Source organism: Podarcis liolepis (genome assembly GCF_965112155.1).
Source record: "Podarcis liolepis genome assembly, chromosome: 15".
In the NCBI taxonomy this organism is placed as follows: Eukaryota; Metazoa; Chordata; class Lepidosauria; order Squamata; family Lacertidae; genus Podarcis; species Podarcis liolepis.
The window spans coordinates 8,831,918-8,846,269 of NC_139566.1; the positions used below are offsets into that span (position 1 = coordinate 8,831,918).

A 14,352-nucleotide genomic window follows, 5' to 3' on the forward strand; every position below is an offset into this window, starting at 1 on the left:
GCCGCAACCCCAGAGTCGGTCACGACTGGACCTAATGGTCAGGGGTCCCTTTACCTTTACAGAGCAAAGAGGTAGAATTCAGCTGGGTTCAATCCACTTCTGGTGGGAGAAACTTTTGCCTGAAACCTTGGGCAACCCCCTGCCAGTCAGACACCATCCGGGCAGCCAAATAACCCCCCCCCCTTTCGTGCCGATTGTATGCAAGGAAAGGGACCCAGCTCTGGAAACAGTAAAAGGACTTAAGACACCCCCTGCCCAAAGACTGCAACCCCACCCCCCACCCCTGCAGCGCGGCACACAAACACGAGTCCAAAACAGGTGAACTTGTACAAAAAACATGTTGACAGTTTTTATTGTCTCTTTTAAAAACCACTTAAAAATGATAATCTCTCAGTGGGTAGGCGGGGAATTAAAAATATAACTACCATCTCGTCTCGCTTGCCTGTCGCTGAGTCGGTTGCTCCCACCACTCCCACCACCACTGCCTCCCCTTCCCGCCCCCCCAACCCTGTGAGAGGGGGGTCTCAGGAAGGAGGGGGGCCGCTTCTCAAAAAGCTGGCCGGGAGGATGCGGGGCAGGGCGAGGGGGGGGGGGCTTCCTTCATGCTGACAGCCTAGCAGTCATTTCTTCGTATGGCTGGGGGGGGGGTTGTCGTTTTGAGGCAGGAACGTGGCAGCGAGGCTTATCCGGCCATCATACACGAAAGGGCAGGGAGGCCGCAGAAAGGAAAGCCTCCTTGCCCCCCCCAACCTCCCCGGGAAGTGGGGTGGGGGGAGTGTTTGAGGCTTTGGGGTGGTTAACCGGAATGTTCTCTGTGTGGAGAAAATGGCCTTTCTTTTTCTCTCTCTGGAGGTGGAAGGGCACACACGCGACAAGCTTGGGGTTGGGTGGGGAGGAAGGGCCTCTGGCGCTGTGGGGGGGGGGGACGATGCCAGGAAAAGCCTGGCCCGGCTCTGAAATACCCCCCCTGCCCCTCCTCACATTTCCAGCTCCCCCCCAAGCCCAGCCCCACTCCCGGTTCTCCCCGCCGGAAGCAGCACTGACGGGAGTAACGCCGGTTCACACCATTTATTTACATTTCGGAGAGAAGAGGGGACCCCTCTCTCTGGCGCCGCTGCCCGCGGAATGAGGTGGCCCCCGCGCCGCCAAGGACAGGCCTGAGGAAAACCACCCGCGTCGTCCCCCCCGCCCGCGGCCACCATACAAAAGGCGGGCAGGCGAGGATGGGTGGCGACGCCGGGGGGCAGAGAGTGTCTCGCAGGCACGGAGAGCGGGGCAGAGGCTGTAACGGTGCCAAGGTGGGGGGGGGAAGGGGGCGCCCGAGCGTCCCAAGTCCCGCCAGCGCCCCTCTTTAGAGAGCATTGTCCTCGCTGCCGATGGTGACTCCGGCCGGCCGCTCCAGATCCGCTCTCTGCCGCTGCCTGCGGTCACCCTGGGAGCCGCTAGCGACAAGGCGGTCTTGTCCGCCCCCCTCAGTCACTGTCCGAGCCAACCGCTGAGGAGCCTTTCCTCTTCCGCTTGGTGGGTTTGGGCTTCGTGTCTTCCTCCTCCTAAGAGCAAAGAAAGCCGTGTTTCAATGATATGTAAGTGGTATCTTAAACACCAAACGATCTGACTAAGGTGCACAAGGATGTGTCAAGTACCATATGTTTTACTCCATAAGACACACTTTTTTCCTTCTAAAAAGTAAGGGGAAATGTCTGTGCGTCTTATGGAGCGAATGCGTGGTCCCTGGAGCCAAATTGCCCATGGGTGAAAAGCAGATCATGCTTTTTTTTTTTTTGAAAGAGGGAAGTGGGTGTTGAAACAAAGCCGCTAAGCAGCTGATCGGCAAGAGATCAGACGGAGATAAGGGACTCTAGCGATAAAGGAGGCTGCCTGGGAGGGGGGAGGTAAAGACAGTGAACTTGCAAGGAGAGGACACAGGAATACTAATACAAGCAATGAGGAGAGAAATTAGAAGAAAAGGAGGAGCAAAAAAACTGCTCCAGCTAAGGAAAAGACACTAAAGCAAACAAGAGGGGAGGGGGTGTTGAAAGGAAGCAGCTGATCAGCAAGCGATCGGGAGAGAGATAAGGGACGCTAGCGATAAAGGAGGCTGCCTGGGAGGGGGGAGGTAAAAGCACATGGATCCTCAGGATTTTTGCATTGGGCTACCCCAAACTCACCGTCAAATCACATATGTCTGTGGCCACAGCATGAACCACAAAAATCATCCATGAATCAATATTCATTCAGAATATTTTTTTTCTTGTTTTCCTCCTCTAAAAACTAGGTGCGTCTTATGGAGCGAAAAATACGGTAATTGTTGGAAGCGTAAACATATCGCATATATAAATTTTAAATTTATTGTTGTACATTGTTTTAAATGTTTGCTTTCCTTCTGGGATTGTACCCCCGAGTGTGTTTTATAAGCTGGTCTCTGACCGTAATAAATGATCTGTCTGTCTGTCTGTCTACCAGAGGGTCTGTTTTTTTCTCTTTCCCCCAAATATGGTGGACATGTAAGAAAGCTAAAGGCTCTGGGGGAATGATATGTAATGAATATTCAAATTGGTTATTCCTGAAAGTCCTGAAGCTTTTCTCTTCGGGATAATAGGGATGGAGGCCCCGAAAAAGATGGTTAAAATATTTATAGATGCAACAACAACAGCCAGTACCAGTCGAGGAGGAACGGCTTCAAAAGTTAACGGCAAAAACGAGAGATAAAAGAGGCGAACTGTTCGTGGAAGAGTGGAGACCCTTTTCGGAATATTTGAAGAACTATTACGAGTCAAATGAAAACGCGGCCGGGGTTTGAATTATGAGCAGGGGAACGAAAACAAGGATAATTGAGATAGAGGATAATTGTATTGAAGTATAATATAGAAAGCAGTAGGAACAAGATAGGAATAAAAACATTATGGAAATAAGGGTGGGTAGCCCAAATTTGAGAGAAAACAGAGACTGAAATGTAAGTAAATTTGTAAAACCTGTGAAAATCAATAAATATGAGAGAGAGAGAGAGAGAGAAAGAAAGAGAGAAAGAAAGAGAGAGAGAGAGAAAGAAAGAAAGAAAGAAAGAAAGAAAGAAAGAAAGAAAGAAAGAAAGAAAGAAAGAAAGAAAGCTTTGTTTCAGGGGGGTGGGAGAAGCAAACTCTTTTCAGCCCGAGTCTCACATTCCCTCGGAGGCAAACAGCCTTTCCACTGCTTTAATACAATTCTCCTGCATCTGCATTCCAGCCACGAAAAAGTCAAGGGGTTTCTATACATAGAGACTGCTTTCTCCATGCACTAACGGGCATGATCACAGGCCAAGGGCACATTCCAGCCGGGCAAGAGCGCTCAGGGATGGTGATGGGAAAGTCCCAAGGGCCGGAACAGAGAGGTTGGGGGCCGCAGTTGGGGACTGGAGGTTCCCCGCTGCTGCTATGTTTATTTATGAAAAGCATTTGCGCACCACGATTTATACATCGCCGCATCAGGGCACCGTGCGGCAACAAAGCACCACGTGTACCCACGTAACCCAGCACCCGCCACAAAGGCTCGGCTCACCGAGGCGCTGCTGGAGGCAGACTCCTCCTCGTTGTTGGCGGGCTGCGCCGCGTTCTTCCGGCTGCGGGGGCTGGAGACGGTGGCTTTCCGGCGGCTCTTTGGAGGCTTGCTGGAGGAGTCCTCGTACTCTTCGGCCAGGGAGAAGAGGTCACTGAACCTGGGGAGGGGAGATGGCACAGGGTGGGGCCACGGGCTGTGCAAGAAGCTATGCACCCAAGAGCATTTTCAGGTTTGGGGGTGGCGGCAGGTCGGGGAAATGCCGGGGTCTCCCTTGCGCTCGACCCGGAAGCTGCGGCGAGAACGCTGCAGGATGATGCAAGGCCTTCAGCACCCCAGCTCAGAAATCCACACCGGTTGTCAATTTGCTGTTTGTATACAGTCATATACAATATACAGTATACAGAGGGACACGGGTGGTGCTGTGGGTTAAACCACAGAGCCTAGGACTTGCCGATCAGAAGGTCGGTGGTTCGAATCCCCGCAATGGGGTGAGCTCCCATTGCACAGTCCCTGCTCCTGCCAACCTAGCAGTCCGAAAGCACGTCAAAGTGCAAGTAGATAAATAGGTACCCTTCCGGTGGGAAGGTAAACGGTGTTTCCGTGCGCTGCTCTGGTTCGCCAGAAGCGGCTTAGTCATGCTGGCCACATGACCCGGAAGCTGTATGCCAGCTCCCTCGGGCAATAAAGCGAGATGAGCTCAGCAACCCCAGAGTCGGTCACGATCGGCAAGCCCTAGGCTCTGTGGTTTAACCCACAGCGCCACCCGTGTCCCCATAAGTGAAAGATTACTTGCTCCTTTTTCTGATTTGCTTGCTTGGAGAGTGAAACAGCAGCAGCAGCAGCAGCAGGGCTCAGGGATTGTGGAACGATGCCACCCCACATGCTGCCCCTGCTTTGGGGGAGAGAAGCAAGTTCTACACCCTTCCCTCCCTCGCCCTACAAGCAAACCTCTGCTCCGCTCAGTCTGCAGGGTGAGACTTTCTTCTCCATCTCTCTCCTGCTCACTTGCTCTCCGCTGGAAAGGAGGGCACCCTCTTTTTTTCTGAGCCCCATACAGTACCAAGGAAAGCCTTCGCCCATGCCACCCCCCAAATGCAAACACAAGGGACGGGCACTCACTTCATCTTGTGGGCTTCGTCGCAGCTGGCCTGGACGTGCTGGAGGGCCTGAAGGATGGGGGTTTGGCTGAAAACTGCCAGGGAATCGAAAGGAAAGAGGAGCAGGAAGTCAATGAAATGAAATTTTAAGAAAACATGGCAGCTTCACATCCTTGGAACATGCACATCCGAGAGGACCGCAGGATGAACGGCATAGATGGGGGGCTTTTAACACCAAGTCACTTGCACGCCCGAGAGCCCAGGCAATCTGCCCTCTGCCAAGTGAGACTCCTGGTATGGAATTCTTGTCTACACTAATGGATGGGAAGTCTCTCCCAGCCCCAACTGGAAGTGCCATTGGGAATAGAAACTCTTTCTTCTTAGCTATTTTCCCTTCTTTTTTGATATAAATGTGATAAAGGGTCCCCCCCCAATTATTTCTTCTCTGTTCTTTCTCTTTTTTTATACAATTTTGTTTGGAAAGGATGATGAGTATTCTACATTTTTCTTTTTTCTTCTTTTTTGATTCACTGCTTTTTATGTGTTTGGATTTTTGTGCTCCATGTGTTAAAAACCTTCAATAAACTTGAAAAGCATTAAAAAAAAAAAAGGAATCAAACCTGGGACTTTCTGCCTGCATTCAGCTACAGTCCTGCACTTACAATTCAGACAGGAGTCTAGTCCTCATGATCTTAAATAAGAGTGCTGGTTTAAACAAGAAACTGGCTTATACGGAGTCAGGCGTTTGGTCCACCTAGCTGAGCGCTGTCTACATCAGGCATAGGCAAACTCGGCGCTCCAGATGTTTTGGGACTACAACTCCCATCATCCCTAGCTAACGGGACCAGTGGTCAGGGATGATGGGAGTTGTAGTCCCAAAACATCTGGAGGGCCGAGTTTGCCTATGCCTGGTCTACATCGACTGGCATCAGCTCTCCATGGGGGAGTCTTTAAAGATGCACTTACAGTTCTGTTTGGTGTTGGTGAGGTTCAGGCGCAGGTTGTCTAGGTGCTCCAGGATCTGTTCCAAGGTGAGCTGGGCGAGTTTGCTGCTGGAACTGCGCAAGCTGGAAGCAAAGAGCCAGAGAAAGGAAGGGGGGAAAGAGGGAGGACGCAGGCAGGGTCATTAGAAATGTCCTTCCAATGCAGGGGTCTGCAACCTTTAAGACAAAAAGAGCCACTTGGACCCGTTTCCGAAGGAAAAAAAAACCTGGGAGCCGCAAAACTCGTCATTATAAAAATAACTTTTTTGTCACTTTTTTATTATTTCTTTGTTGGACCCCTCAGAATTACTCCTCCTCATAGAAATAAACGTTAAATTAACAAGTTACCTTTTTGTGTGTGTGTGTTCTTCACTCCCTTTTCAAAACAGTGACCAGCGCACATGCCCCCTTACAATGCAGTGACCAGCGTACATGCCCCTTACAATGTGGCGGGCGGGAAGGTGACGTCGGGACGGTGCGTGACTAACGCACGCACCGCCCCCATGCAACGTCACAGCCAGTACAGCGCCTGCCACAGTGGGGAGTGTCGGGGCGCACAATGCGCCTCCTCCCCTCGCTAGTATCCGCCCCGGAGCCACGGCAAAGGTGTAAAAGAGCCACATGTGGCTCCGGAGTCGCAGGTTGCAGACCCCTGATCTAATGGAACACAAGGGCAAAAGACTCAGAACCCTGGGAGCGTCTGCTTGCTTTCCCCTCCTACAACTTACAACGAAAGCCCCAAGTATCTAGCCCTCATGAAGGCATGAGTTAAGAACATAAGAAGCACTTTGATGGCCCATCTAGTCCAGCCACCTGTTCCCACAGCGGACACCCAGGGGCTGCAATGGAAGCATGCGAGTGCAGCCTGAGAGCAGCACCACTAGCAGCAGTGCTCTCCTCACTTTCAATTCTTAAAGGTAAAGGGACCCCTGACCATTAGGTCCAGTCGTGGCCGACTCTGGGGTTGCGGCGCTCATCTTGCTTTACTGGCCGAGGGAGCTGGCGTACAGCTTCTGGGTCATGTGGCCAGCATGACCAAGCCGCTTCTGGAGAACCAGAGCAGTGCATGGAAACGCCGTTTACCTTCCCACCAGAGTGGTACCTATTTATCTACTTGCACTTTGACGTGCTTTCGAACTGCTAGGTTGGCAGGAGCAGGGACCAAGCAACGGGAGCTCACCCCGTCGTGGGGATTCGAACCGCCGACCTTCTGATCGGCAAGCCCTAGGCTCTGTGGTTTAACCCACAGCGCCACCTGCGTCCCTCCAATTCAATTCTTAGGAGCTAGGGGAAAAACTGGGCAGGAACAGTAACCTCCGTCCTCCAAGTATCTGCTTTCCAACTTGTCTGTGGTTTTCCCACTTGCTTATTTTGGCTTCTTATGTTTGGGGGAAGGGGCACTGTCCATTTTTAAAATAAGCTCTGGTCCAGTTGCTTAGCGTTGGTGTTCGGACGCTGGAGAAGGAACTCCACTAGATGTCGTCCTTGCTCTGCGAATGTTAAGAAGGATCTCCTTGTTCTCTGAATGAAAGGCTGCATGCCGTGTGGGGGGGGGGCGCGCGTGTGTGTCCGTCCGTCCTGCTTTGGGAAATGTCTTGCCATGAACCCAGGAAGCTGCCTGGTACCACGCAAAGGCAATGCTCTAGCTCTGAGTTGCGGAGAAAAAGGTTTTCCTTCCTCCTAACACTAAGGTCTGTATAGTTAAAGCTATTGTTTTCCCAGTAGTGATGTATGGAAGTGAGAGCTGGACCACAAAGAAGGCTGATCGCCGAAGAATGGATGCTTTTGAATTATGGTGCTGGAGGAGACTCTGGAGAGTCCCATGGACTGCAAGAAGATCCAACCTCTCCATTCTTAAGGAAATCAGCCCTGAGTGCTCACTGGAAGGACAGATCCTGAAGCTGAGGCTCCAATACTTTGGCCACCTCATGAGAAGAGAAGACTCCCTGGAAAAGACCCTGATGTTGGGAAAGGTTGAGGGCACAAGGAGAAGGGGACGACAGAGGACGAGATGGTTGGACAGGGTTCTCGAAGCTGCCAACATGAGTTTGACCAAACTGCGGGAGGCAGTGGAAGGCAGGAGTGCCTGGCGTGCTCTGGTCCAGGGGGTCACGAAGAGTCGGACACGACTAAACGACTAAACAACAATAACAACAACACTAGGGGAATCTGATGAAGCTGGACGTGGAAGGCTCAGGTGAAAAGACTTCTTCACGGGGCATGCAAACTGCAGAACTTGCTCCTATGGGATAGGAGCAACCAGCTGGGATGGCTTTGAAAGAGGACTTGGTGGGGGCAGCGATCAAGGGCAGCTACTAGCTCAAGGCGGCACCTGCGGTTCTCCTCCCACTCCTCTTATCCTCACAACCCCATGCGGCAAAGCTAGGCTGAGAGGCAGCAACTGACCCCAGGGTCACAACACTGAAATTCATGGCTGAGTACAGATTCGAACCCGGGCCTCTCCCAGATCCTAGTCTGGCACTCGAAGCACTGCACCACCGTAGGCAACCCTTGGCATCTGTGATAGGGACGCAACCTGTAGCCAGGCTCTGAGCAGGCAGATCGAGATCAGAGTCCTCCTTTTTACAAGCAAAAAGGAGCCCTCCTTTTCCAGACATTGCATGGGAGGGCAGGGACGAGATCCAAAGTGTTGCTCCTATGAGGCAGAGGGAGATGGTGGAGGTGAGGGATAGCTCTAGGTTCCCGGGGGGGGGCACCACCCCCTCCCGCCCTTGATCCAAGCAGAGAGCAACAGATCTGCCTTGCCCCCTCCACAAGACAGGTGAAATCGACTCCAGGTACCACAGAGAGGCCGGAGCCCTCCTCTCTGCATCCTTCCAAACCTCCCCACCCTGCAAAAACTTCCACTTGGCTCTAATTGGGCTTGGGTTCCTGGCACAGGACCTGTCAGTCACCGCTGGGCTGCCCCCCGCAGGGAAATCTCCCAGATAAATTTCCCCGGGTTTGCAATGCAGATGCGAAGGCGGCTCAAGGAAGTGGGTCCAATTAGGAGAAGCAAAGCGAGCGGCTCTCTGCTCTCTCGGGATAAGACGATGAAAAGAGAAACACGATAGGAGGTGTGATTTTTGTCCTTTGGGAAGGGGTGGCAATGGAGGAAGCTGGTGGCTGCTTTTAGGTGCCTCACCCACGGCCCGTATGCTCTCTTTGCATGTGCAGATTGAGGTTTACAGCTTTCAGTATTTTTAAAAAAAGATAAACAGGGCAAGCTTCTAGTCCTTATGACGGTGACAAGAGAGAGCATCACAAGATTAGGCCTGATATGCTTTTCTTGATCCACTCAACAACAAACGTTCGCTGGGTGATTCTTGGTTCAGTTGCCCTCTCTCAGGCTAAATCAACTCGCAGGCCCATTGTGAGAATAAAACAGGACAGTCCTTTGTTATTATCCTCAGAAAGGAGAGCAACACAAGAAACAGGCAAATAGGTATTGCAACGAAACCTCTACCTGTGCGTTGTATGGAGGATAAAATTATATGTACAGTAGTACCTTGGGTTAAGTACTTAATTCGTTCCGGAGGTCTGTTCTTAACCTGAAACTGTTCTTAAGCTGAAGCACCACTTTAGCTAATGGGGCCTCCTGCTGCTGCCGCGCCGCCGGAGCCCGATTTCTGTTCTCATCCTGAAGCAAAGTTCTTAACCTGAAGTACTATTTCTGGGTTAGCGGAGTCTGTAACCTGAAGCGTATGTAACCTGAAGCGTATGTAACCTGAGGTACCACTGTAGTTCCGACAAGCAGCAAAATCTCTTTGGGTAGTGCAGGGGGGGAGAGATGCTTTTTGAACATCCCTCCTGTTTTGCTTTAAACTCCCTGCATGCAGAAAGCTAGCATCTCAAGCACGTGTGCCTTTTCCCTGGCACGCTGTCTTTCTAGGTGCAAGTTGTCATTGAGCAGATGGCCTCTGCCTGCAGCTGCAGCTGGCCCGCAGCCAAATACCCCACACAGGCAGGCAGGCAGAGTAGGAACTTGAACAGAGGTTGCCCATGTTTGCTGGAACTAACACAAGAAGAGCCTTGCAGGATCAGGGCCAATGGCCCATCCAGTCCAGACTCCTGTTCTCACAGTGGGAAGCCCTCAAGCAGAACCCTTGAGTATTAGGGCAATTCTCCCCTCCTGTGGCTTCCAGCAGTTGGAATATCTGTCTCCGACTGTGGGACAAGAGCGTAGCCATCGTGGCTAGCAGCCACTGTTGGCTGCCTCCTCCTCCTCCAAAGTTTGGATGGCATGCCTACCTCTGGTATGGAAAAGCAAAAGTACATAAAGGATTCCACAACCATTTAATAAGAAGGTCACTGTTCAAAGTATGGGAGAAATATAAAGATTTACTAGAACCAAAAACACCCTGGTGGCTATCACCTACTGAAGCACTATCACTTAAAATATTGGTGGGCAAAGGAGAGTGGCCAATATATAGAGAGTTGCAGGCTGAACGAAAGGGAAAGTTAACTTTGAAAGAATATGATGAAGTAAAAGAACATCTTCAAAGCTGGCTACATCACAGACAATTAAAGGATATCGTTAAGGAGGATAATAAAAAAAGGCTTCTTATATTGGGTTTCCATATTCCAAAAGGAAGTGATAGAAGAAAATACAAAATTATTTTAAAAAGGCATATAACGTTCTTTTGGAGTGGGAAACCAAAGATGAAGAAGTAAAACCGGTAATGATTAAATGGGCACAAGATATAGGCCATAATATACAATTTCAGGATAGTCCAATCGGCTGTCAAAGCCATCTAGGCTGGCAGCCTGCTATTGCTGATGTTTTCGGATGGTGCAATAAAGTTTACGACGAGGTTGTCGGCTGTTGCTGCATCTTGTGGCGGCGAGTTCCACAGTTTAAAGACGCCGACGGGAGCTGAGGTTTGCAGCAACTCCTGGAGGGTCGAAGTGCCCCTCTCTCCTGAGCCAGGTGGAGGGAACAGCCTTGTTCTTGCTGTTGGAAAACCCTGGTTGACCTACTGCAAAATCACCCGGAGATCGACCAGGAAGTAGATCCCAATCTACCTTCCGCTCCCCCCCCCCCCCGGGCTGAAGCAACCTCCTCCTCCCTTCCCAGTTCATGTTTACCTTTGGCGTTTTCGGGGAAGGCTGTTGTTCTTGATCAGGAGGGACTTGATGTGCTCAGCCAAGGGGTCGTCGTGCTTGATGCACCAGTGCCGGAGGATACTGGTGGTGAACTGGTCGTCCGGGTGGCACGGCCGGCTGAGGACCATCTTCACCATGTCTTCGCTAGGCCTGCGGCAAAATGCATGGCTTATTGTTACTCCTGGTTTTTGTTTGTTTTTCCAAGGGGCAAGAAAACCAGGAGAACGGGAGAAGACCCATGGTCTTGATTTAATAAGAGAGCCTCTGGCTTGGCAGCGGAATGTGGCCCTCCAATCCTCTCTGCCTGGCCCCTGGGAGTTCTCCGCAAGCCACGCCCCTCACCAGACTCCGCCCCCTCAAACACTTCTACTGTTCTTGGAACTCTGATCCATGTTTCTCGCTTGTCTGGATAGACCGACAGGGGCGTCTGCTTAGAAACCAGCCTACTGTACAAAGATAACGTTTATTTGAACTGATTTTATAATGAAATGATTTTAGAATGTTGTATTATTTTACTGTTGTTAGCCGCTCTGAGCCCGGCTTCGGCTGGGGAGAGCGGGATATAGATAAAAATTTATTATTATTATTATTATTATTATTATTATTATTATTATTATTACAGTGGTACCTCGGGTTACATACACTTCAAGTTACATACGCTTCAGGTTACAGACTCCGCTAACCCAGAAATAGTGCTTCAGGTTAAGAACAGTTTCAGGTTAAGAACAGACCTCTGGAATGAATTAAGTACTTAACCGGAGGTACCACTGTATTATTATTAGTTGCTCCGCCCACGCCCACCCGGCGGGCGGCCCCTGGGAAATTTGCCCATAAGGCAATGTGGCCCTCAGGGTGGAAAACATGGAGGCAGCAGCCTTAGCTGAATTAAGAGCTGGATCCTGGCCAGCCAACAGATATCCTGGCTGTCATAGTTAAGCCAGCCCTGCGCAAATCCCTTAAAAATATCCCACGGAGCCAAAGCCTGCCTCAAAGGAAGACCGGATTTTCCCAGCATGCCCCTGCTGTTGAACGCGCAGCTGGGAAGCTGCCCGAGTTTTCCTCAAGGCAGCAGGAGGCGCTGGGCTCCGGGAGGCTGCCTTCCTTTCCTGGGTTCGTTCAGCGTGGCAGGTCAGAGAAAGGGAGAGGAGAGACAGCCCGCTCCCTTCCAGGCCCCTTATGAATAGAAATTAAAGCGCTCTCTGCGGGGCCATTGGCAAAGGTCACGCTGGGACACCGCAGCCTCCCTGAGGGTCCGAGTCGGGGAGCAGGAAGCACAGAACAGTAGCCGGTTTCGGGAGAGAAGTCGCAAAGGGAGAAGCTGGGAAAGCAAGGCGCTGGCTTGGCCTCTGCCTGAAGAAGGGATTGCAACTAAAAAAAACTCTACTGGATCAGACAGAAAAAAAGCAAAACAAACCATCCTGTTTCCAACAACCGTACGCTGGGGGGCTCCAAGAAACCCAGAATGGACAGTGTTTATAGTACAGTGGTACCTCGGGTTAAGAACTTAATTCGTTCCGGAGGTCCGTTCTTAACCTGAAACTGTTCTTAACCTGAAGCACCACTTTAGCTAATGGGGCCTCCCACTGCCGCCGCACTATTTCTGTTCTCATCCTGAAGCAAAATTCTTAACCCGAGGTACTATTTCTGGGTTAGCGGAGTCTGTAACCTGAAGCGTCTGTAACCTGAGGTACCACTGTATTGTATCGCATGACGCGCATGCTCTCTCTCTCTGAAATTAATGGAGCTTGATTCATATCAGTGAGTCTACTCCGAGTAGGACTACCACTGGCTACAACCCATAACTCCCCATCATCACCTTTTGTCCTGCCAATTCCGTTATGAGCGGACCCAGTGCTAAATTAAGTAGCAACCGAGTTCCTTGCTCATCTTGGGGGTCTTCAGAACTCTTTCTGCCCAGAACAGCACCCCTCAGGGAGATGCAATCTGGCCCCTTTGCTGCCACAAAAATCTATCATTGGATGAGCGGGGGGAAAGCGATAACCTCCCCACCCCCAGCTTGTTTGCAGGGATCGGCTGAAGAGAGGGGCTGAGTGCCGGCACGTGAGCCAGCCGCATCCACCGTGACCCGGTGAAATAAAAAGGCTTTGAAATCTCGGCGTTTTTGCAACAGAAGGAAACTACAGTTCTCCGAAATCCGCACTGGAACCTGTATATGGAGATGCAGAAGACCCAACAAAGCCCCCGGCTGCAATTATCAATGCCAGTCGTCGGAAAGGGCATGGGCACTCTTGACTGCTGTTTGCTGCTGCCTCCGGGCGGGTGTGCTGGGCCTGGGCAGACGATGTCTCTCCTTGCTTGCGCAGGAAATTGGGAGCGAGCTCAGGTCAAGCCAGCGACGAGATAACACACCTTCCCCGGCACTTGGATCGCCAATTAACATTTTGGAATTGCAAGTCGGGGGCGGGGAGGGAGCGCACTCTGCCTTTCGGCTTCTCATAGCTCCCCAGCCGCCGTGGCCACACGAACCCTGTCCATAACTCATTGCAATGCCGTCCACAGCCCTAAAGGGCGATTACACGGAGCGGGGAGGCGAGAGGAGGCAGGCGAGCAGTTTGCTCTGTGTGTTTCTGAAATATAGCTTTAATTTCCCACCCTCAGCTGCCGTGTGTCAAAAGTTTGGGCTTATTAAAAGCTGGAAGGCTCAGAGAGTTCTTCCCATCATGGGTAGAAGTTGCATCAGGAGACGGGGGGGGGGGGGGATGTAGGAAGTTGCCTCATACCAAGTCGGGTGAAAACAATCCTGGAAATTGCGAAGCAGAACCTTAGGAGGGCCAGGTGGAGAGGAGTAGAGGTCTGTGTGTGACCCTTGGTGCCCTGCCCCTGCTTAGGAACACACCCAGGAGAAGCATAGGTAAAGGTAAAGGGACCCCTGACCATTAGGTCCAGTCGTGGCTGACTCTGGGGTTGCGGTGCTCATCTCGCTTTACTGGCCGAGAGAGCCGGCATACAGCTTCCGGGTCATGTGGCCAGCATGACTAAGCCGCTTCAGGCAAACCAGAGCAGCGCATGGAAATGCCGTTTTCCTTCCCGCCGGAGTGGTACCTATTTATCTACTTGCGCTTTGACGTGCTTTCAAACTGCTAGGTGGGCAGGAGCAGGGACTGAACAATGGGAGCTCACCCCGTCGTGGGGATTCGAAACACCGACCTTCTGATTGGCAAGTCCTAGGCTCTGTGGTTTAACCCACAGCACCACCCGCGTCCCATAGGAGAAACATGGGAAGTGTTAAAAGCCCCGACTGATGCCTTCCTCCTGCCTGATTTCTTTCTCTCTCCATCCCTTGCCTCGCCACCCCTGTATTTTGGCAGGCGCCAACCATCTCCCTGAGAGACGCTTTTCTTCCCACGCAGCCCTGAAGCCAGGCCCCTCCGCTCGAAGCGCACTTGAGGCAACTGTGACATATGGCATTTTGGATACTTACTTCTCCCGTCTCAGCTGCAGCAATAAGCAGGAAAGCGCCTCAGGGTGTTCTGAAATGCAGAGAGAGGTTTGTTAAGCAGCTGCTAACCAACTCCGATGCAGAGCTCTGAGCTCCTTCGCAGCATATATCTCTATATTTGCCACTGCATCAGCAGAGCTGTGGCCTTCAGCCTGGAACCAGTATGTTAGTG

The 14,352-nt window shown here is 51.5% G+C and overlaps 1 protein-coding gene across 3 annotated transcripts in view; it reads right to left on the bottom strand.

Annotated features, from left to right (window-relative positions):
• Positions 1-324: 324 nt before the first annotated feature.
• The window catches only part of INTS3 (integrator complex subunit 3), a 92,228-nt gene continuing 78,200 nt past the window's right edge, over positions 325-14,352 (bottom strand). For all 3 annotated transcript variants that reach the window (XM_083477013.1, XM_083477014.1, XM_083477015.1), the window contains 6 exons: positions 14,163-14,211; positions 10,703-10,870; positions 5,598-5,698; positions 4,654-4,726; positions 3,535-3,691; positions 325-1,550 (listed from right to left, as the gene is read on the bottom strand). In XM_083477013.1, the coding sequence (XP_083333139.1) occupies positions 1,473-1,550; positions 3,535-3,691; positions 4,654-4,726; positions 5,598-5,698; positions 10,703-10,870; positions 14,163-14,211 (626 nt within the window). In that variant the 3' untranslated portion in view covers positions 325-1,472. The remainder of the gene's footprint in view (positions 1,551-3,534; positions 3,692-4,653; positions 4,727-5,597; positions 5,699-10,702; positions 10,871-14,162; positions 14,212-14,352) is intronic.